Source organism: Xiphophorus couchianus, chromosome 19 (genome assembly GCF_001444195.1).
Source record: "Xiphophorus couchianus chromosome 19, X_couchianus-1.0, whole genome shotgun sequence".
NCBI classification, from domain to species: domain Eukaryota; kingdom Metazoa; phylum Chordata; class Actinopteri; order Cyprinodontiformes; family Poeciliidae; genus Xiphophorus; species Xiphophorus couchianus.
In genome coordinates, this window is record NC_040246.1 from 8,374,804 (window position 1) to 8,397,362 (window position 22,559).

At 39.3% G+C, this 22,559-nt stretch overlaps 2 protein-coding genes and 1 long non-coding RNA gene across 3 annotated transcripts; all 3 read right to left on the reverse strand.

The window, feature by feature from the left end:
- Positions 1 to 1,163: 1,163 nt before the first annotated feature.
- gjd2b (gap junction protein delta 2b) lies at positions 1,164 to 5,269 on the reverse strand. Its single transcript, XM_028001507.1, has 2 exons — positions 4,790 to 5,269; positions 1,164 to 3,317 (listed from the first exon to the last, which is right to left on the reverse strand). The coding sequence occupies exons 1-2, from the start codon at positions 4,858 to 4,860 to the stop codon at positions 2,474 to 2,476; spliced, it is 915 nt and encodes a 304-aa protein (XP_027857308.1). The 5' UTR covers positions 4,861 to 5,269; the 3' UTR covers positions 1,164 to 2,473.
- Positions 5,270 to 7,970: 2,701 nt separating this feature from the next.
- On the reverse strand, positions 7,971 to 12,260 carry LOC114134391 (actin, alpha cardiac muscle 1). Its single transcript, XM_028000999.1, has 7 exons — positions 12,113 to 12,260; positions 11,339 to 11,477; positions 10,807 to 11,131; positions 10,141 to 10,302; positions 9,652 to 9,843; positions 8,332 to 8,513; positions 7,971 to 8,249 (listed from the first exon to the last, which is right to left on the reverse strand). Exons 2-7 carry the CDS (start codon positions 11,465 to 11,467, stop codon positions 8,106 to 8,108), a joined length of 1,134 nt encoding a protein of 377 aa, XP_027856800.1. The 5' UTR covers positions 11,468 to 11,477; positions 12,113 to 12,260; the 3' UTR covers positions 7,971 to 8,105.
- Positions 12,261 to 19,445: 7,185 nt separating this feature from the next.
- LOC114134392 (uncharacterized) lies at positions 19,446 to 22,222 on the reverse strand. The gene is made up of 2 exons (XR_003593383.1): positions 21,977 to 22,222; positions 19,446 to 20,070 (listed from the first exon to the last, which is right to left on the reverse strand). It is a non-coding gene; the product is annotated as an uncharacterized LOC114134392 (long non-coding RNA).
- Positions 22,223 to 22,559: the final 337 nt, after the last annotated feature.

The window sequence follows — 22,559 nt, forward strand, 5'->3', positions numbered from 1 at the left end:
AAGTCATCAGGTTGCATAACTGGTTTCAGAAAATGTCCCAACAAGTTTGCTGCTGCATGAATCCATTTGAATGTTTCAGAGAAAATGGCTGAGAATACAAGAACTAGAACAAGAACATTCTGGTTGCACTCTGGATAAACAACTTAATTTTGTGATAGTAACGTATTATTCTTGAAACTGTAATTTTGTTCTACTGCATCCCACCATAGGCTGTTGACTTCATAGCTAATGAGGATGACAGGGTGCTGGTTCACAATGACAGTGATTAATAGGACTGCTTTCGTCTTCTCTTCTTTTTGAGTTCACGACAAAATCTCTGGTCCCTGCTGAGTTGGAGAAGGATGTGCAGGTACAGCTGCTCTTTGATTTCTCCCAGCTTTGCAGAGTCATCTTTGCGAGGCGGGTGGGGAGGGGGCAGTGAGGGTTGGGAGGGAGATGGCGTAGAGATGCCATCCTTCCCCCAGAACAACTATCAACAGCTTCAGATTTTTCATTTCATCTCCAAAGGTCTTCATTTCTTTCTCACATCTCTCCCCCCTCCCTTCCCTTTTTTTATACAGCTGAACACTTTGTGTCTTATTATTTCTCCCCATCTTTTGTTTCTGACCTTCACAAGTAGCACAACGCCCTCTACTCCTTTTGTTCTGGCTGCCTCCTTTGTCAAATTAAAGAGGATGGGATGAGCAAAGTGCACGTATTCAGAGGCATGATTAGCTGTTTGTTATCCCTGTAGAGTAGAGCACATTAATGTCACACTAATAGCCTGTGAATATGCCCTGCGACAGACTGGCGACCTGTCCGGGGTGTACCCCGCCTCTCGCCCGGAACGTAGCTGGAGATGGGCACCAGCAACCCTCCCGACCCCATTAGGGTCAAGGGTGAACAGAAAATGGATGGATGGATGGATAATAGCCTGTGAATATACATTTAAGGGCGTGCGCTAGTTTAATGCATGCTGTGTTATCTCAGAGCAAACGTATTGATGTGTCTCAAGGAAGCAGCACTAGAATTGCAACACATTGCAGAGTGGTGAGATTCTGCACCAGGTGTGTCCTGCAGTAGTGGGTGTGGCTAACATCTTCACTGCAGCAAGACACAACTTCCACCGGATACCTCTGTGATGAAAAGAAGCCACAGCAGGGAACACAAAGTACCGCACCGCACACGTTTCTGGTGTACACGAATCCCATTTTTATTTTCCACAGAAAAAAAAATGTGTGTGGGTTTTTTTCTTCTTCTTTCTGGTTCAGAAGGTTACATTTAAAACCATTCTATGAAAAACTGTAGCACCAGAGCAGATTGTAATTGCCCATTCATTGACAAAAATTCAACTTTGTGCTTTTCTTTTCAGATTTGACCAGCTGTGATTGGAGGGAGTCTTGTTATTATTATTATTATAAAAAAAAAAGAAAAACTAGCACTTCATTTCTATTCCCAGACATTTCCAAAAATAAAAGACAGGGGGAAAAAAATCAGAATATCTTAATTTCTTCAGTCAAACCACAACAAATACATTTGGAGCAAACAAAAATAAATTGGCCAGTATTGAGCATAATCCAAGCAAGGAATCAGCTTTCATGATTATTATTATCATCAGATATTTATATATATATATATATATATATATATATATATATATATATATCCATATGTATACATATATTTATAATTTATATAATGTCTATGTACAAGTATGGCACTTGATTACACGAAAAGCAAGAAAATAAACACTCACAAATAAAAGCAGTGGGCGCTTTGGTGTGTCTTAAATTAAGGAATTCACAGACGTTAGCATTTTGCAGCAAATTCACCAGATACTATTTTGCAAGTTATAGCTATAAAGCAATGGAATGGTTACATATGTTAAGGTCAGTGGTGCAACACAGGCAACAAAAACAAACAAGAAGAAAGAGTTGACCGAACTGATGTATTTTAACTAAAAAGTAAGGATCTATATATATATATATATATATATATATATATATATATATATATATATATATATATATATAATGAGTATATATAGGTCTGGTAGGAATATGCTATATTTTCCCTGTTTAATGGTGCCATGTAAACGAAATATGGGTGGAAAAAAATGTCAGCACATTTGGATACGATCAAGCTCTCATGTGTTCACCTCTTTTAGTGCAAGTTCTTCTTCTTCTTTTGCAATTGCTCTTTTCAAGTTCAGCCCAAGAAAGAGTAAATCTGCGAACACTTCAACATGGTCTCCACGTTTTAAGTAGAAACGTTACTTAAAAAGTTGCATCAGTGCATTAATAAAATAAGTAAAAGTAAACCAACGTGTGATCCACGTTCGTCTTGAAGTCCATAAAATATCACCAAATGAAAGAGAAAATAAATAAAGTAAATAAATAAATCTGCCCACTCTTTAAAGTCATGACATAAGTTTTAGGCGTGCGGAGCTGTCCATCATGCCCATCATGGGTTGATTTTTTTTTTTTTTTTTTTTTTACACGTATGCAGAGTCACTGGACTGCGTGCGGCCAAAGTTGGGCACGCTCATCCTCGGCAGGTCCTTGTTTCTGATCTCATAAATGGACTTCCGCCGGGCTTGCACGCCCCGCACGGCCGTCTTGATTTTCCTCCAGCCCAGGTGATTGAGTTCGGCCAGGTTCAGCACCACGCAGAACCCGCTGACCGCGAACATGAAGACCAGAAACACGGTCTTCTCCGTGGGCCTGGACACGTAGCACTCGACGTCTTTGATGCAGGGGTAGCGGTCACATTCGTACACGGACGGGACATTGAACCCGTACAAGAAGTACTGGCCCACCAGGAAGCCTATCTCCAGCGCGTTTCTGAACACCACCTGGATGATGTAAAACCTGGAGATGCCCTCCTGACGCCTCAGTTTGGACTTTGTAGTCCTCATGGCCGAATTTGGGATCTCCTTCACCTCCAAGCAGTCCGGCTCGGCTTCTTTGGTGGAGTTCTCAGTGTTCTGGAGTACTCCGTTCACAATGGTGTTCTTTATCTTTTTGCTTTCGTCTCGCTTCAGAGAATCTTGATCCTTATCCAGCGTCAGGTAGACCGTCGAGTACCGCCGCTCCTTCTGCTTGGCCGACTGGTGCACAGAGTACGTGATAAAGCAGAGGCTAGGCGTGCACACCATGATGATCTGAAAAACCCAATATCTAATGTGTGAAATGGGGAATGCCTTGTCGTAGCATGCCTGGTTGCAGCCCGGCTGTAAGGTGTTACAAACAAACATGGTCTGCTCGTCATCATAGACAGTCTCTCCCACTATCGCTACGATTAGAATCCGGAAGATGACCACCACTGTTAGTAGGATCCTAAAAAGCAAGAAAACAAACACAACAATGTGAAAATATGTGCAATAAACGTCGTTAGTGCGGACGCGCTCGGATGTGATCCAAGAGAGCTGCCCGGTGCTGAAACAGGGCGTTTTTTGAAAAAGAAAGGATCTTTACAATATATGTCGAAAGCAAAGCAAAAATATCTAAAAAAAAAAAAAAAAAAAAAAAAAAAAAAGAAGAAAATGTGTATAAAATAAATAAATAAATATGTGCGTTAAATGTGTTCAATGTATGGGTGTTTTGATTTAACATAAGGAGCTGTCCGTGGCGGAAACAGGGCGCTCTGGTTAATGAAATTTGTCTTTACAGTAATGCAAAACGTAAAGCAAACACATCGACGGAAAATGAGAGAGTCCGACTTCAATTTAGGGATCTGTCCCCTGCAGAAGCAGGATCCCCTCCGAGAGAAGACAGGAGTTTCTTAAAATGTCATGTCGTGTCTTTTGATGCTAGAAACCAAGCAAACAAAACATTTTTGAAAACGGGTGCGAGTTGTTGGTATTAGGAGCGCCCGGTTTTAAGTTAGTTTAACACCACTTGATTTGACATTGTCAAATGCTGAAACGGTATGTTGTCAGCCAAAAAAAAAAAAAAAAAGTGCTTCTTTTAGTTCATATTTGTGTTTGTGAGCATATAAAGCAATCAAACAAACATAACCATGTGCCACTATGTGCACGTCTATGTGTTCAGAGTAGATGTTCCCTCAGCTGTGCCGGAGCTCTCGGATTTAATTTAGTGAGCTGTCCAGTGAAACGGACGCTCTGCGAAAACAACAACAACAACAAAAGATGTGTTTCTTACAAGAATACAAGCAGAGCAATGTGAAAATGTGTCTTAACTGTTTGTTCAGTGTAGGAGCGCCCTTCTGCAATGTAAGGAGCTGTCCAGTGCTGGAACTGGTCGCTCTCTGAGAAATGCGTTTCTTACTATGAATGTCCGTGTGGTTGTGATTTAATGATCATGACACGTCAGCAATCGACGTTGCTGTGATTGTACCTGTGTGAGCATGCTAATGAAATGAGGCGATGTCTCTTTCTTGCCACCCTCCTCTGAGTGCATTACCACCACTCAAACTCAACGACCAGCCACCATATGAATAAACGGATGAATGATCACATGGAACGGCTACACATGAATTTCAAGTTTAGGCTGTTTGACTTTGCAGCACCATCCCAGGTTCCTAAAAGACAGCTGTCATCTGAGCTGAGCTGTCTCGTTTAGGAGGAAGACAAAAAGGAAGCAAAAAAAAAAAAGATGAAGACGAAGAAGATCTGGGGAACAAGACAAGAAAAATCCACAACACAGACACGAAGCATCACTGGACACCACGGCACAGACGATCCTGGAGCCACAACACAGAAACGGGGGACTGGGGTGCCATGCTAAAGACGATCCTGGAGGCTGCTGCGTTTCTTCGGTTTGTTCTTGGTTTTTGTAGATCATCTTACCTTCCTATCATAGTAGAGTGCTGCTGGACAGCAGCCTCCAGGAGCCTCTCTAGTATAGTCCATTCCCCCATTTCTGATCATCCGGAGGAGACGACGATACAAGGGCACTCTGGTCAAATCCCTCCAAAAAAAAAGCACCCGGCTTAATTTCCCCGCTCGGCCTCTCTCTGTCTCCCGATGTTCTTACACTCCAGAGCGTCCAAAACCAGCTAAAAAACGCATCCGTCACTGGATGCTCCTATACCGTCCCCGTCCCCCCCTTCTGTCTCGCTTCGCGCTATCTGGTTGGTTATGAGCTGAGAGCGCAGCGCCAGTGAGCGTCCTGCTGTGTGTGCCGAGCGCTCCCACAACGCTGCCACACTGTTCCTTGTCATGAGACTCCGAGGGCTGATTACTGTAAGCCCTCCTATTTTCGATCTTCAGATCAGGTTGATTGGCTGCGCGCTGTGTCTGGATGGAGGCAGGTTGGATTTAATGTCTTGCACCGTTAATCCGCCTTTAAGTAGTATGCACCCCCCCCCACACACACAAACGCATACACACGCACACAACACCCGTCTATGCGTCACGTACACAAAGACAAGTCGGTGTAGCTCCACCTGGAGTGCCAGGGTTTCTGACTTTTGTTTCATTTTTTTAAGGTTTTTTAAGGTTTTGGATCAGGTTCTGGACATTCTGCTCTGGCCTGGTTTGTTAAGAGTTGCACAGTCTTCATCGTCTCCACAGAGCTACTGAAACTGCAACCACTCTGTCTTGATCAACATGCTGCTTATTGTGAAGTGGAAAAGAAATTGCTTTAAACATTTTTTTTTAACCAATAAAAATCTGAAGAGTGTTTTGTATTTTGTATCCAGCTCACATGAACCAGTACTTTGTAGGCTACAGTTTTTTGGGGTGGTGTCTCTGCAAGCTTTACACATCTAAGGAAAAACTCAGTTTTGAAATCTTTTCACCAATTTCCATTCCTGCTTGCGCTTTAACATATACATTTAATTTAATCTTAACTATTTCATCATAAAGAATGTGTTTAGATGCATTGAACTCATCTTTGACCTTTGACCCAGCTGCTTTAAACTTGTTCTCAGCCAGGATTGCCCCATATTTAGCTCCATCAGTCTTTCCATCAATGCTAAACCAGCTTTTCTATCTCTACTCAAGATAAACATGTTCACAGCATGATGCTGCCACCACCGTGTGTCACCATTGGAATAGTGCGCTTAGTGTGTTGTACTGGGGGAGTTGTCTACCGCACAGTATGATGTTAACTGTTACTTCATCTGACCAGAGCAGACTCTTCCGCATCCTGTTTCCCTTACATGGCATGCAACAAAGTTTGATCAGGACAATTTGTTGTCTAATTTTCACTAATAAATTGATGGACTGTATGTATCGTGAGACTAAAAATAGTCGAGTACTCATGACATATAGGCTGCCAGTACAAGGCACCGCATCGCTGGCACAGGGTTTAATGTGGCCTTAATTCTAAATAAATAATGTTACAAGTCATCTATCAGGAAGGAGGATTGTTCTTTTAAAAGTTTACAGTAAATGGGAAGTTGTTTATCAAGATTTTGAGATACTTGTGCAAAAAAAGTAACACAAGCAACAAAATACACCATTAAAAAATCTGCTGCAATAAGTGATGGCTATCAATGTATATATGTCAAAATATAGAAGTCTTCTTCATTTGTTTACAACTAGTACACATATAAAGAAGAATGTAAAAGTATCCTTTTAAATCACTATGAAACTTTTAAATCAAGTGGTGGGAAAGTTATCTTGGGGTCCCCCTTCCTGTTTTTCCAGCATTAGGCACTTGCTCAGTTTGCTTATGCAATGTCCCAGCTTTCAATATAAGAATTCTTTCCAAAAAATATATATATAAATACAGTATATATATATTGCTCTATTTTTACTCAACATTTGAAACCCATGGAGTCGGCTCTCGGCTAAATGGAGCCTCTCCTCTCTTTCTGGTAGAGAAAACAGCTCCCTCTTTTGCCCAAAGGTAGCCCTCCCTATGTCACAGGCTGTTGGCCCGGATGGCAGAGCTGTTGTTTCCACCTCGAGCAAAGATGACGCTGTGGATACAGTGACAGAGTGAAAGTACCATCCAAGTTGTTAATCACTTTATGAAGTGGCCTGCTTGCCTCTCTGCGTCTCTCACTGAAGTCTGAAAATAGAAGCAAAATGTGATACTTTGCTCCATATAACACCCAGAGAATGTAACTTATCATGCTGCACTGGGCTTACTCTAATGAAGTGTGTTGTGTGCTTGTCTTTTCACTGCAGGTTTAGTTGGACCATCCGTCAGCTCTGGTATTTAAAGCCCATCAAGATTCGAAAGCCTACCTTTGTAAAAAGCTGCATTGTTAAACTTTCATTTGTAAGGGGTTGAAGCACCTGCCAAATGTATGAAAATCAACATAAACTGAACGATGGAAAAATTTGATTTTTTTATGTGATGAGTCTCCCTAAAATTCGATTCAAAAGAAAAACATGTACGTGTATCGTCATCTCTCCATTTGAAACAATCTATGATGTTCTTATTTTGTGGCACATACATAAAGTTTTGAAATACCAGCAAAGTTTATTTTCATATCAGATTTAATTCTATTACTAATGTGGAATTTTCTTTTAACATAAGCGAATCTATGAAAAGTGGGACTTTTTTTTTAAAGAGAGGCTTTAATTTGAAAGTCCAAACTTGCTGATTACTATAAAACCTACTTTGTTTATATTTCTGTTTTATAGCTTTATTTTTAAAACCTTAGCACGTCTGGTTTAAACCCTTTAGAAATTTAGATTCTTTTTAATTGGAATTTTGAAACTCATCTATGATCATTACAACAGAAGTGATAACAATACAAATATTATTATATTAATAACAGCATTAACTGCAATAATAATTCTAAGCATTATTCTTGTTCGGAATATTAAGAGTAATACTATTATTGCTGCCATTGTTCAGTTTCTTATTTGCTTTGTTCAATCCGGGGTTAGGGGTCACGTGACCCAGTGTTGTCACTAAATGAATGTTTCTCATGAGGTGGCTGATCCTCTTCTCTCGCTGTAATCTTTTCTAATTCAAATCTTCAATAACCTTTACTCAGCCATCACGTGAGGAAAGGACAGAGCTCAGAGAGCCACTGCTGCCCAGGGTCAAGAAAACAAACAAACAAATTCTTAAAAATGATTTATTTTGAAATATATACATATTCTGTTATAAATTCCAAATACATAAACATAGACTTTGACAAGATATAAATTGCTGGGAAGATAATAGAGGATGGTTAGAGAAAGAAAATAAAGTTCCTCAGAAGCACTTCCTGTGGACTATAGACGGTCCGGCCTCATCATATTCCTCCTTACTGATCCACATCTGCTGGAAGGTGGACAGAGACGCGAGGATGGAGCCACCAATCCACACAGAGTACTTCCTCTCAGGGGGGGCAATAATCTAAACCAAAAAACACATTTATGATGATGCGAACCTGCCCAATATAATATATAACGAGACATTTTGCAGAGAGTTGAATTACCTTGATTTTCATGGTGCTGGGGGCCAGAGCAGTGATCTCTTTCTGCATGCGGTCAGCAATACCAGGATACATGGTGGTCCCACCAGAGAGGACGTTGTTGGCGTACAGGTCCTTACGAATGTCAATGTCACACTTCATGATGCTGTTGTAGGTAGTTTCATGAATACCAGCAGACTCCATGCCTGTGAACGGAAACAGCTGAGTGTATTTTGGAATCATCTGTAGCAAGAAACATGCCACCATCAGCTGTCAGGACAGGTGCTGAATGGGATAGCTCCACTAACAGCTGCAAACATAAATCAAATGGATGCTTGTATTGTCATGAGACGGCATATCTGAGGTGGATAACCTGTGATCTTTAACTGATGACAGCCGTGCTCTGAATCCTATAAACGGAAAGTTCTTAAAAACTAACATTTAGCATTTCTAATGAAGAATCCCTTTAAAATTAGGTAAGTAAATAAATGTCACACCAGCTCAGACTTTACATGAATTTAAAAAAAAAGACGTTTTGCTTCTTCTTGATCCTTGATGTAGAAAATATAGTTTTCTACTCAGGGCACCATTGTTTGGGGTGCATACGACTGAAATGCAAACGAGTTAGCTGCATTTCAGTCTATGGGAATAAGCACTTCCCTGTGGTGCACATGGTGAAAGCAAAGAAAGAAAAAGTTGTTCATACTGAACAGCTACTTTAGTGTTTTTGAAAGCAGTAGGATAAAATCATCTCTTTTGCAAAATTTTACATAATTAGACATGTCACTTGTCAAATGAATACTAACCAGAGATATCTGAGCACAGCTTAAGACTGATTTTTTCCTCTTTGTGAAAACTAACGAACATTTCCAACTAGTTTTGGACATGAGGGTCACCTCGGATAGAGACAACTGTGAAAAGCACAGATTATGGGTGTTTCTAAATACATTTTGATACTTGTAAAATCTCTAGCTAGAAAAGGGGGCCTTCGTTTTTTTCTAAAACTGTATTGAAATGAAGGTATCCGTTCACCTTTAATTTTTATTTTCAGATTACTTGCAAATTTGTTTTAGAGAAAAATAGAGTAGAGAGAGAGGGGCGTGGCATTGCCATGGGAATTCGTATGTTGGGGTGCACACACGGCAGAAGAAAAGGGCTTTCCAGTTTATACTACAAACAAACACTCTTTCTGAATACAGTATCCAATAATCTATCTGTTTCAAGTTATACAATTCCTAAATTATTATTGCTAAGCCACTCACTTTGTTGACTATTCAGCTGATCACAGAATATGTTGGTGATATTAGTATGGGTGTTTGGATGTTGAAGTGCACGTTTACACACCAATAAAGGAGGGCTGGAAGAGGGTCTCTGGGCAACGAAAACGTTCGTTCCCGATGGTGATAACCTGGCCGTCGGGCAGCTCGTAGCTCTTCTCCAGGGATGAAGAGGACGCTGCGGTGGCCATCTCGTTTTCAAAGTCCAGAGCCACGTAGCAAAGCTTCTCCTTGATGTCGCGCACAATCTCACGCTCAGCTGCAGATACGCAGACATTGAACATTTTATAAGTTGTCAGACAATTATTAATCATTAAAGCAAAGCTTTGATTAAAATACTCTAAATCTTTTCCTCTCTACTTGCTTAATAGCTAACTGTTTTTGAATTTTCTTCAAAGAGCATTTGACATTTTGTTAAGATAATTCATTGAACAGTTAAACAATTTTATTTTGAATTTATTTTACTTGGCTATTTTTGTTCATCTAGACTGTTTAAATAAGATGCCTCATGTTGTCATCCATTAAATCTGGTGCTTTTTTTGGAATTAAGACTCACCAGTTGTGACAAAAGAATATCCTCGCTCTGTTAGGATCTTCATGAGATAATCTGTGAGGTCACGACCAGCCAAGTCCAGGCGCATGATGGCATGAGGAAGAGCGTAACCTTCGTAAACTGGTACGTTGTGGGTTACACCATCACCAGAGTCCAGGACAATACCTGCAACCGATGACCAAAGTTCATAGTCATATTTCATTTCACAAATCACTATCTGTCTTTTAAAGGATCGTTAATCTTTTACTCATCTTTATCTGTTGTGTATATTTATGTATGTCATATTTATTCAGTGGACATATCTTAAAGGTCGAAGCAGCAATTGTGAGATGCTGTCCAGATTCAATGTGAAACACTAAAATGCATTATTATTTTTTGAATACTGAATAAAAGTTTTAAAATGGATACCAACATCAGGACTTTTAACCAGCTGTGATATACAGCCATATTCCTTCAGAGCTTATACTGCGCACAGCACAAGAGTGCGCAGTATAATCTAACAAGAAGTAGAAATAAACAATTAAATGTCAAATAGTCGAGGAGAGCTTCAGGGCCAACAGTGCTCCCTCCACCCCCGATTATGCTGCCCTGGGAGATGAGCCAAATTTCTAATGTCAGAAGTGTCACCGTCTCTGTGAATAAGAAGCACAGCTGAAAATTCAGTCATACCTGTGGTTCGCCCAGATGCATACAGTGACAGCACGGCCTGAATGGCCACATACATGGCGGGGACATTGAAAGTCTCAAACATGATCTGAGTCATCTTTTCTCTATTGGCCTTTGGGTTGAGAGGGGCTTCTGTGAGCAGGGTGGGATGCTCCTCAGGGGCAACCCGCAGCTCATTATAAAACGCATGGTGCCAGATCTTCTCCATGTCATCCCAGTTTGTGATGATGCCATGCTCGATGGGATACTTCAAGGTCAGGATACCTCTTTTGCTCTGGGCCTCATCTCCGACATATGAGTCCTTCTGGCCCATACCAACCATGACACCCTAAATATGACAAACATGAGAAATAGGAAGTGATGTGTTTGAGTCCTCATGATGCGAAACAAAACCGTATTTCATTGTCTGAGCACAGAAATGAGGACTATGCATGGATTATGAACTTGTTTTGCACAACTTTACTAGTTTCTGCTGTGTAATTATTCAAGTTATGAGTTTTTTTTGTCTTTACATATGTTGAATAGTTTTTTTTACCTGGTGACGTGGGCGACCAACGATGGAAGGAAACACGGCTCGTGGTGCATCATCTCCCGCAAACCCGGCTTTCACCAGACCCGACCCATTATCACACACCAGAGCGGTGGTCTCTTCATCATCGCACATCTTGTCAACTCTGAAACACAAAGGGCAGCATGTAGCCACAATTTAGCCAACTGGAATAGAACCATGTTTGTGATTTATAGCTCTACTTTCATCAGAGATATCCATCAAAGGACACAATCATTATTGTAAAAAGAAAATGTTGGATTTAACATATTTGTTCAGAATCCAGATCTGAAAATTCAAACAGAAAAACATAAAACATTTCCATATCTTAAGAATATCTTCTTTAAATCTTATGTAATGTTCACATTTTTTGAGAAACAGAAATTTTAGCTGTAAAACATATTCTTCACAATGCATCGAACTGGGCATCTTAAAAGTCAGTCTTTGTCTTATGAAGCTAAGATTACTTATAAAATCCACCATTCGACGTTAATATGATTTGTTGAGAAGGACCAATAGTAGACTACTTAAATAAAACACTAGTGCATAAAAGGCTAGTATTTGTCAGTCTTTTAAAAGTTTAAAGCCTGCAGCCCTCAGGTCAGTACAACGGGATGATCCAGCGCAGTCAGAAGATCGCAAACAAGCTAACTGAAAGTGGAATCACTGCTATTTTATATTAAAATCCATCACCCACTTTATTGTAACAAAAAACCCCAAATATATAATCATTTAGTATGAGCCAGTCGTGTTGATACTCACCAGATTAGTAAGTGGAGGCCAGACTATGAGTACGAAAACAAGAGGTGTTGAGACATCATGGCCAGACAATTTATACCACGAAGAAAGGCCCTGGAGGCCAAGTAGTGTGACCCCCATCTCTATATTTGGAAGCCAATTGCTCCCATTGTCAACAACCGCTCCATGAATGGCATCACTAGGAAAGGGAACTCCCCAGTGCACATCTGTGCCTGCAAACCATATATGGAAGAGGGCAATGAGGTGGGCGAGACAATGACAAACCTGCCTTTGATCTTTTACCTACTGATGAGTCATTGTATCATTACAGGGAAACCTCAGTATGTCCATGATAGGTAAGACATAGTCACGTGTTTCTAATTTCCATTTCATATTTTGTAATAGTCCAAAAATGCTGTTTATCTTAACTAAATCAGGAAGAATAAACTTAACAGAGCAAGCTAAGAAGTTTCTGACATGAAACATGTAGTAAATCTATTGCTTTGTTTTTTGTTTTTTTTTTAGTTTTTGTCTTTGGACTGTCAAGACACATGCGAGCTGACAGTGCCAAACAGAGAGACCACTTGTTCCTCCAGCTGCTGTCAGCAGACGATTGACTTGGCCCCCAACCACCACCCCATGCCCATTTTGATTTTCTGCAAAGACAGCGAAGCTTTCATGCAGACAAAACATCCCTTCTCTACTGTAGTGGGATTTCAGTTTCAGCCCAGAACAGTTTTGGTTCTACAATGAGATCAATGTGTATGCATGTATTCCACAAGCAAGTGCAGGTTATATAGGTTATGTTTGGACATGTCATAGGGATTCTGCAAGGAAATTTACTCACAAAGTAAATCATATATTTACTTACTATTAGCTTCTCTTAATATAATAAGCTGTAGTGGAGGGCAATTAAGATACTCAAAAATTCCTATATATCTATCGATCTGTCCGTTAATCAATCTATCTTTATATCTTATCCTTAAAAGGTCATTTAGTAATATTAGTTGTAGTCATCTGGTGCCCAACTCCAAGGGTCAGTAACTGAGATAGGGTACCCTGATTACCAATGCTTCACAGGGCACAGAAACACACAACCTACACACACTCATACCTAAGGGAGACTTAGCCTAACAGTCTAAGCCTCAAGACCTAACAGTCTTTGTTTCTTTATTTTTGGACTGTGAAAGGAAGCCTTAGTACCCAGAGAAAACTCATTTATGCAAGGGGACAAAGACACCAACATTTCTCTTCAAAGACACTCCAAACAATCAGAAGGGGAACTTGAACTTCATCTTTTTTTTTTTGTTTTTGCTCAAATTAATTCTCTATATGTGAAAAGTGCCAGAGATAAAAACATAAACATTTGCAAATGTAATTGAGACAAAAGACAGTCCTACAAAAGAATTTTATTTGAAGGTGCTTTAAACATATTTGTTTGTTAAAAATTTTGTAAAAACTCCAAATCAGTTATTATTTTACATCAGCAAAAAAAAACAGAAAATTGAAAAATAGGTAAAACTAATCTTTTTCTTTTTGTTGTTTTTACTGAAAAAAGACTTGTTCCGGCATTATTAAAGTATTTGTTTTTGGGTAAAAATGTCTAAAACATCATGTGCAGCTTTGGAGCCACAGGTTGCAGACCTTTGGTTTATACTGTAAATGTGGCAAAACTCAGCTTGAGTTAGATAATGTAACTCAAGCTGAAATTTACTGTAGCATGGCTTTAATGTGACACGGGGTAAATATAGTAGATTTTCTATAATTATAGACCTCCACAGGTGAATCAAAAGTAACCTTGGTAGTGTTTATTGTTTGCAAGTTCCCAAGTCTGAGTAAAAAAAGGAGCATCTCATGTAGTGACATGCCGCATATTCTTTCTTTAATCCCACACAGACGGAAAAGAAGAAGACACTGAAAATGACATTGCCGGTTTACTCGCATCAGACAGAGAGCAAAACTCTGAAGGCTGTGAAATAACACTGGCTAAAAGCAGTGGATGGTCCCTCCACAAGGAGGACACGACAAAAGGGCACAGCGAGCCATGAATCATATGCTGCTGTCAACCGACCCCGAGCCATAACCCTCCACTGTGTGACTCTTTGTTTGGCTCTTATGTAATGAATTTTAGGCAGTGGTCTGCTTTAAGCGTCCTTTTGCCCCAGTATTCAAACATTCCCAACATTTTTTGACCATATCTCATTTAGGGCTATGGATAGAGAGAAACTGCTTTTGAGTTTATTGTGAAAGCTAAAAAGGATAATGGAATTTATTTATTTTTTTAATCTTTTTTTGCCTTTTCTGCAAATTTTAAAATTCAAATTGCACAATAAAAACAATAACAGACACAAAAAAGGGCATATTATCAGAAAATGTTCTTCTGTTCCCAGTGAACACAGAGGTGTGAAACTGCCTGTGTTAAACTTAGGGTTTCTAGAGGGTTGCTCAGATCTCGTAGTGTGACTTTCACTCTATCGTTTGCTACTGAGATTAAATCACTGTGGCACAATCACTCTACCACTCACGAGCCCTCAGGAGATCAGCTTCATTACTCAGCAGAAGAGATGAGATAATAAGGAACAAACTGTGGAAAACAAAAAGCATATTGATTGTCTATGGGAATTTCGCGTCTTAATCAGAGGAAAAAAGCCATTCCAAGAACCCCGAGGGGAAGTCATTTGCAAGGCTTTGTGTTCTAGTCAATAACATGCAGACATATTGGAATGTGCCTGTACCAGATTGTGGCATTTAAGTTGCCCATCAAAAACTCACTCAATACTAATGTTCTGTAAGGATTTTCTTTTTTTATTTCAACTTGTCTGCTTCATTTATAATGATTGAGGGGGCATTTAAAGGTCAAAGCAGATGGAAGGCAAGGAAAACGCTCTGTGGAAACTGGGTTCCCTTGTTCTGGTTGCTACAATAAATAATGAGTGACAAGCTGTTGGTTTTTCCTAAAGTCTTGCATGAAGTACCTCAAAGGAGTACAAGGCTCACATCGCTGTTACTGTCTCTGCAAACATTGACATGTACAGTATGCTATCGCTAACTGCAGAGAAAGTGAGATTCGTTTTCAAATGAATGCATGGTTTTTATGTTTTGATGCTTATTCAGATATGCCACACACATTTTTTGTTGACCACATGAGTAAAGGAGAGCTGGTTTTAGATGAGATGTCACATTGCAACCACAATTTTTAATGTATTTTACTGGGTTTATGTGGCAGACACAACTGTACAGTGAGAGACAAAGCAAACAAACTAAAAATCTGAAAAGTGCTATATGCATTTGTATTAAGTCCCTCCTCGATATACTGTGTGGAATTATGAAATAGATGCATTTCAGGAAAAAGACCACTCCTACTCCTAGTCCAATACCATTTTTTCTTTCACTTCCCAACAATCCATTACCCAGAGGACTTCAGGCTTGTCCAGCTTCTTGGAAAACCGAAATGAACTTTAGCCAAATGAATATCATCAGAGTTCTCCCTGTTTCTCCTAGATGTGACTTTGAGACAGTGTGGTGAATGTCAATGACTCCAATTTCTGAGATTTACAGAGAGATTCTATTGAGACTATTTATTATATCTGCAGATTAGAAAATATCCAGACCTGGATTTGACTTGTAAAATAGGGCTAAGTTTCCTAAGAAAAAGAAATAAAATAAAGATAAATAAATAGTCAACTGACAATTCATCAATGGGACAATTATTTTTTCCCATAGGGCCAAGTTGGATTGGATAGCTTTTTCCCCTTAATGAATGAAATCATCTTTTGAAAATGTTATTTTATATGTACTAAATATAGCCTATACTTTAATATTTATCTTTTATCTTTGGTAAAACATTGTATTTCCTTGTTTTTAAGAACTTGATTCCAAACAAAAAAGAAGTCAAATGTAGAAATGGCTTATTCATTGCTCTTCTGTTGGACCGCTGGCTACTTTCCTCCTCCCTTCTCTCAGGAATACACAGTTGTGGTATTTGCTGGACACTTTCAAGCATCAAGCTTTCTGAAGCTTCTTTACTTCAGCTAAACCTCCAAATCATTCTGCTGACTGCGTTAAACTGAATGGTTTCAGCTGTGCCCTACCCGTGCCTTTACTGAAACGACAATTTGGTGACGGGAAAAAAAATACTGTCAAAATTGACAGTTGCTATAAACTGTGCACAGTAGTTTAAAACAATCTGAACAGCCGGAAACTGAAAGATTTACTAACCATGACACTTGTGTTGCTCCAAACTCTTTGGCGATGGCTTGTGAATTTAATGGGGTGAGGTTTCTGAGCAGTATGTGGCTAATTGAAATGGGACATCTACTCTTGTCATTCCTTCTCTCTGCCTCTGAGGTCTCCTCGCAGCCAGACAGCATCAAACCTTTTTCATGGTCAGTCTCAGACTTCGATGAAAAATTTACTAGCTTGCCTCTCTTTAATTCTCTCAGTTCGGTGCTGTCATCTTGGCTTGAAGGCCTCCCTCCTGTGCCCTCTGCAAAGGCTTTTGGGAGGAAAAACAGACAAAGTAGTTTAAAAACTGGGCTAATTTATTTATTTATTTGGCAAGCAGGGTCTCACTTCAGGATATTTGGGAGCAAATCCGGGTAGTATATAAAAATGCAATCTAATTGGGTCTCAGATGGCACTTCTGTAAATATTACAACACACACTAGGGTCTTCACCTCTTTTTTTTTTTTAGCAAATTTATCTCAGCATGCATTTTAAAGTAAGAGTGAGATTCTGACGCTGTGTTTCAGTCAACAATAAGGAATCTGAAATTATGATGAAAAGCAGTTTGAAAGGAAAATGAAATATTCATGTGGGTAAATTTGAATAAGCTACAACACTGGCAGATTTGTAGGTAGGCAGCTCAGTAAGATTATTTGAGAGAGTATTTATGGGGGTTTCTGAGGACGGTATCCGGAGCTATTTTGGTCCTGACTCAGGCTGTGTGATGCCAGTCAAAATATTAAGACAGCTTCTAAGTTGTTAAGCAAAGTACCCTCACACCTCACCTTGACAAATACAGTTAAACAGAGTTTTGCTCTACTATGTGCAGAAATACTGTCAATGTGTTTGAGTGAGCCTCTATTGCAGAAAAAAAAATCTGTAATTCTCATGTTGAGGCAATTTTGCAGCTTTTTTGGCTTCAGAAAAGCTGTTATGAAAGCCAGTCAGCATCACACATCAATTGATATCAATAAGAAAACAGATCAGTTGTATTTATCCAGGTCCATCGGTTTAAAATTTCAGGGGCTTTATAAGGTTTTCATGGAACAGTAAAAGTTGGAAATGCTGAGGAAAAGGGGCCATTAACTTTAAAGAAGCTCTTTCAATCAAATAAATGGCTAATATGTTGTTAATGTAGTTAGTAACAACATATTAGCCATAGCCATATTAATATTTCTTTTGTAATGTCAGTACAGGGATCTGCACTGATAAGTGATACATTTTTTTGGTGGTCTAAACATGTTCATAGACTCATTTCTGTAACAAAAAAAAATCTACCAAGCAGATCCATCCATCCATCCATCCATCCATCCATCCATCCACCCACTCACTAAAATAACTCACACATAATCATTTTTTGTGAGCACTTAAAACTGGATGAATGTGAACGTGCAGAAGACAATCGGAAGCAGATGGAGTATTAATTAACGTTACAGTTCTGAGGAATTTATCTGGACATCAGTTTTTACTTAGAGGAACTCAAACTGTCAAAACTTTAGCCCAAAGCCCAAGAACGTATAACTGCTTTCAGGCTTTCGTTTTATTAAAGCACTCAGTTTACTTTCAAGAAGTTTTCCCTTAAAAGATGGAAGCGTGGATATGTGAACCAAACCATTAGCCAGGGCTTTCAGAACATTTTTTTCCTGTAAAGTCACAGTTAGTTATAGTCGTGTGTATGAATTAGTCAATTCCTAAAATAACATGAAAAGATGTTATGATGTGCGTGTGCTTTGAAAGATATTCTGTTTGGGTCCCAACACTATAGCTTTCCCTTTGAAATTTTGCTGGAAAGTCTTCAGTTTACTCTTCAAGTTTAATAGCTTTCTCCCCCTTTGTGTTAGTAAGATTTCAGCTACTTTGGAAGTGCTTTTGAATGCTAGAAGAGCCAGTTTGCAGCTCCTGTCATACATCTGTGTCAGTGTAGGCGGTTCATTGCTGGACTGAACCAGCAAAGAACCTGATAAGGCAGACAGTGACATTTCAGTACAGCTTCCACCATCGCCACCATTTAGTCTATATCAGAGAGAGGAAGTAACAAAAAAAATCGAATCACTCTGCACTGCAGTCAGGAAGAGAAAAGGTTTCCAGGATTTATGTTGAACCTTTAAATCAATTAAGAAGATGTAAGCAGAATGCGGCATTCACTAATTTTACAACTGTCAAATACGCAAAAAAAAAAAAAAGAAAAACCAACAAAACATTCTGATACAAAAACATTCTGACGATGAGCAAACTCATCATCAGAGTTTGCTCTATCGTTGGCTGTCACTTTAGCATCCATCATGGGGTCATCAGGGTCAAAGTCTGGCATAAACATCTAAGGTCAGGATTCAACTCAAATATTCTATAATCTATGTGAAAATGGAAGTTTTGTAGTGCCATCTGGTCAGCTTGATTCTTGGTTTGTGGGTAGATATTTGGATATATGGCAGGCCATCAACTCAAATATACACAAAGCAGAGTTAGACTTCTTTTCCCTCGGTGGTCTTAAAAACATTTTATGTTGCTGTTGCTGCTGTAGCAGTAGGGAAAGAGCAGACTGTAGTTCTTGTAAAAAGTTAGATCCTTCAGTGTTTTCAGTAAGACGCTGTAGGTCTATTAGTCTGTTGTGGACAGTGTTATCTCTTCTATCATCATCTGTTGAGGTAGCAGCATCAGAGCCAGTGACCTAAAAAAGGTCAACAAGCTGATGAAGAATTTCTCTGTTCTGATGACTGCTATAGAACCTCTGGAGATGATTGTGTAGAGATGAATTTTTCATGAAACAAACATTACATCAACCCTGAGCATGTTCTTTATGAGGCTGTGATGCAACAATAAGGGGTTTTCAGTCAGAAGCTTTTTAAGAACTGATGTAATACTGACAACCAGAGAAGATTCTTACTACCTACAGACATCTATCTATAAAAACTCTTTTGAGAAATATGTATAACGCAAGTTACAAGAACTATTTTTTCCTTTTTGATTAGTATAGTATTTTAGTATTGGAATTGAATTGAATAAATGAATTATTTAAACACAGCATGTGTGTTATAAGAATTAAAATGTTGTTCATATGTCAAACTGTCAAATTCTTTTCTGTTTGCTTCCTAATTAAACAGTACACGCTACGAGTCAATCAGCAACCACAGAGGACAAGCTTAAAGCAGTTTTAATCGCATTCTAGGTTTCAGTACAGTGCTTTACAAGTCTAAACAGTCCTATTGTTAAAATGCCATTTTCATTCTTATCTTCTGCATGCAGTGTCACCATGAATTATACAGAGAGCATGGACCATGAATGCAAAGCCTATTTTCTTGCACACAAAACTGAAATCCGAGGTTAATTAGGTGTTAACAGCAGAGGTGGAAACCAGTGTTCAAACTTTTTGGTAACAGAGGTTGCAAGACAGAATGCCAGTTTATCAAATGCCACTCATTACAAAATAAAACAGACACCATCGGCTCCTATCTCTGTGAAGAAGCTTTGTTGCTATAAAACGCGAGTTGCCTATGACCCCTGTGTGATCAGGTCCTGATCACTCAGGGTGATTCTCAGCACAAAGGCTTGCAGTGCCTCATGTTGTTGGCACAGGTCCGGCCTACGTTGGCCCCCTCCAGCAGTAAGTCAGAAAGTCGATCAAGGCCAAGGCAGGTGGTGAGGGGGCTGATGAGACCGTAGAGGCCGCCTAAGGTGATGCTGATTGGCCAGCCAATGCACAGGAGTACCACCAGCCAAATGATGCACCAGAAACACGAGCCACAACTCGCCATCCTGGTCTACAGGAAAATGAAATCAGTTAGAATACAAATTATGGTCTTCAAAATGGTAATGCACACATTCTGTATATGTTAACTAATAAGTAACACTAATTACTAACTCAAATATAACATCTTTTACAGTAAACTTTGAAGAAAATGTGTGTGAGTTGTGAAATGTATTGTTCACAGATATATTTTATGGGTCAGTGGCACAAATAGTTTTGTATAAAAAATTTTTAAAAACTCACATTTTTAACTCAGACTGAACTACAGAGGAGAGGAACAGGAATTTCACATATGTAATATTAATATAGTAGATGTAAAAAGTCTACAGACCTCTGTTGAAATATATTTTTCTTCATGTACTTGGAAATTGTTTTCTAACCTTTTCCTGACTGATACATTGTGATAATAGCATCCCTCTGACTGCTCTTTTTCTATGGAATTCAATTTGAACGTCATTTGTCATTTGTGGTTTTGGTGTGTACTCATTCCTGTTTGACACCAGGTGAGAATGTGGTGGTTATTTCGGAAAGCAGACATATTCTGCGTGGCGTAGGAGAGCATGCAGACTCATACAGTCACATTATAAAAACATCATAAAAACATGGTACGTTAGTATGGGTGTATAGGCTTCTTTTTCCACTGTATGTAGTTTATCAACGTAACAATTTAACAATATCAATATTTATATATTTTGTAACGAGTTTAATTTTCACAGTGTGTGACTCTATCACTATGAGTTCTTGCATCTGGCTTTAAAAAATAATTAAGGTTGACTATTTAGATTACACAGGACAAAACGTTAATGTTCTTCTGTTGTGATGAGGGATTATCGGTATGAGATGGGAATTGTTGTTGATCTAGAAGTGCTTGTCAGGATCAGACAGTCGCTTTTATAAAGCACGATATGCTGACAGCTTCAAGCGATAGCCACCATGCCTGTCTGACTGTCGAGGTCAACTGACCATTGAATGACACGGTGTTGAAGAGGCACGTTAGTCACCCACTAATAGCAGATCAGCAAACATCATTCAGGACCTTTATAATAAGCATAACTGTCAGCACAGATAAACAGCAACCAGGAGTCGTAATGTGCTGCTATTCTCAGCCTGCTGCATCACCTGCAGAGACAAAGTTTCACTTGGTAAACTGTGCAGGTCTCAACTTCCCTTTTCACCACTTTCTAAAGGGTTTCAAATAAGAAGTGTGGCTTTAAGTATTTCCTGCGATAAAATCCACCAGAAAAATCTGGCCCGCGGCCCAGCCTTGAAGTTAAGATAGTAAATCTGATGGTTTTATGAGTGTGAAAGTATTGTGTGCTGTCAGGCTGATTCTTTAAGCTTGTTAAAGCATTAAGACACAATGGTCAGATTTCTCCCCCCCTAACTCCCTGCAGGCACTGCTGCCTTAACTCTGTGCAACGTGTAATTTCCTGTTTTGACAGCACTGTCATGTAGGGTTGGCCAATAAATTACATGTTCTTGCACGAGCGTGTCTCATGGTGTATCCCGTGCTCTTAGTAAACACCAGCACATTGAAAAGAGAGGGAAAACACACATAAATGAGCCACAAAATTACAAGTTTTTACAGTGGAAAAACATTAGAGTAAATTACAAGAATATTTCTGATATTAGATAAAACATTCAATTTAAAACTTTGACATTTTTACAGCTGCAAACTCTTAGATATGATGGAATTATCGTCTTTTTTCAAAAAATATCCCACAAAACATTTAGTAATAATGAATCTTCTCATTATACATCACTCCACAGGAAGCGCAGCAACAATCAATCTACTTTTGTTATGTTAAAGGCGGTTAGTGCAATTTTATATCTAAGCAAAAGGTTAGGAGTGTCAGCTTTGCAAAAATATCTATTAACCTAGAGTATACCTGTCCTGTGAGTATAAAAGACATGTTCACCTTCTGCACAGACAAGGTTCTGGAGGAACTGAGCGGCTGCTTTCCTTCTCGCACGGACAAAACTCTCCCAGATGCTTCCTCAGACTTCCAGGGAAGATGTTTGTAAGCAGTAGTCACTTCCCACCAGTTTGCCTCTAATTTGCTCCAACAAGGTGCCACAGCAGCTGGACTGTCTAAGGCCAGCTGAACGAAAGCTAACGGGAAGTCTGATCGGAGGGAGGCTGTTGCACAATGAAGCTATTCATGTGACTCAGGGGAAAGATTTGCCTGGTGTCATGAGATTTCAGCTCTTTGGTGATATAGCGAGATGTCGCGAACCTTGAGGTTTTATGTGACTGACAAAGACAAAAGAGTGGATAATTGTGGGGTGGAAAGTAAATGATTCATGGATTTTTCATAGGTTGTGCGTTTTTATGTAGCCTCCCTGACTTCCACTTCTTTGCTAAATAGCTCACGCTCTGAGTGGAGATGATTCGTGAACATCAACTTTTGAGATATCTCAATTGGACTTAGATCTATGCTTTGACTAGGCCATTAAAATATGCTTTCAATTAAACATTTTTCCTATCAACTGTAACCAGCA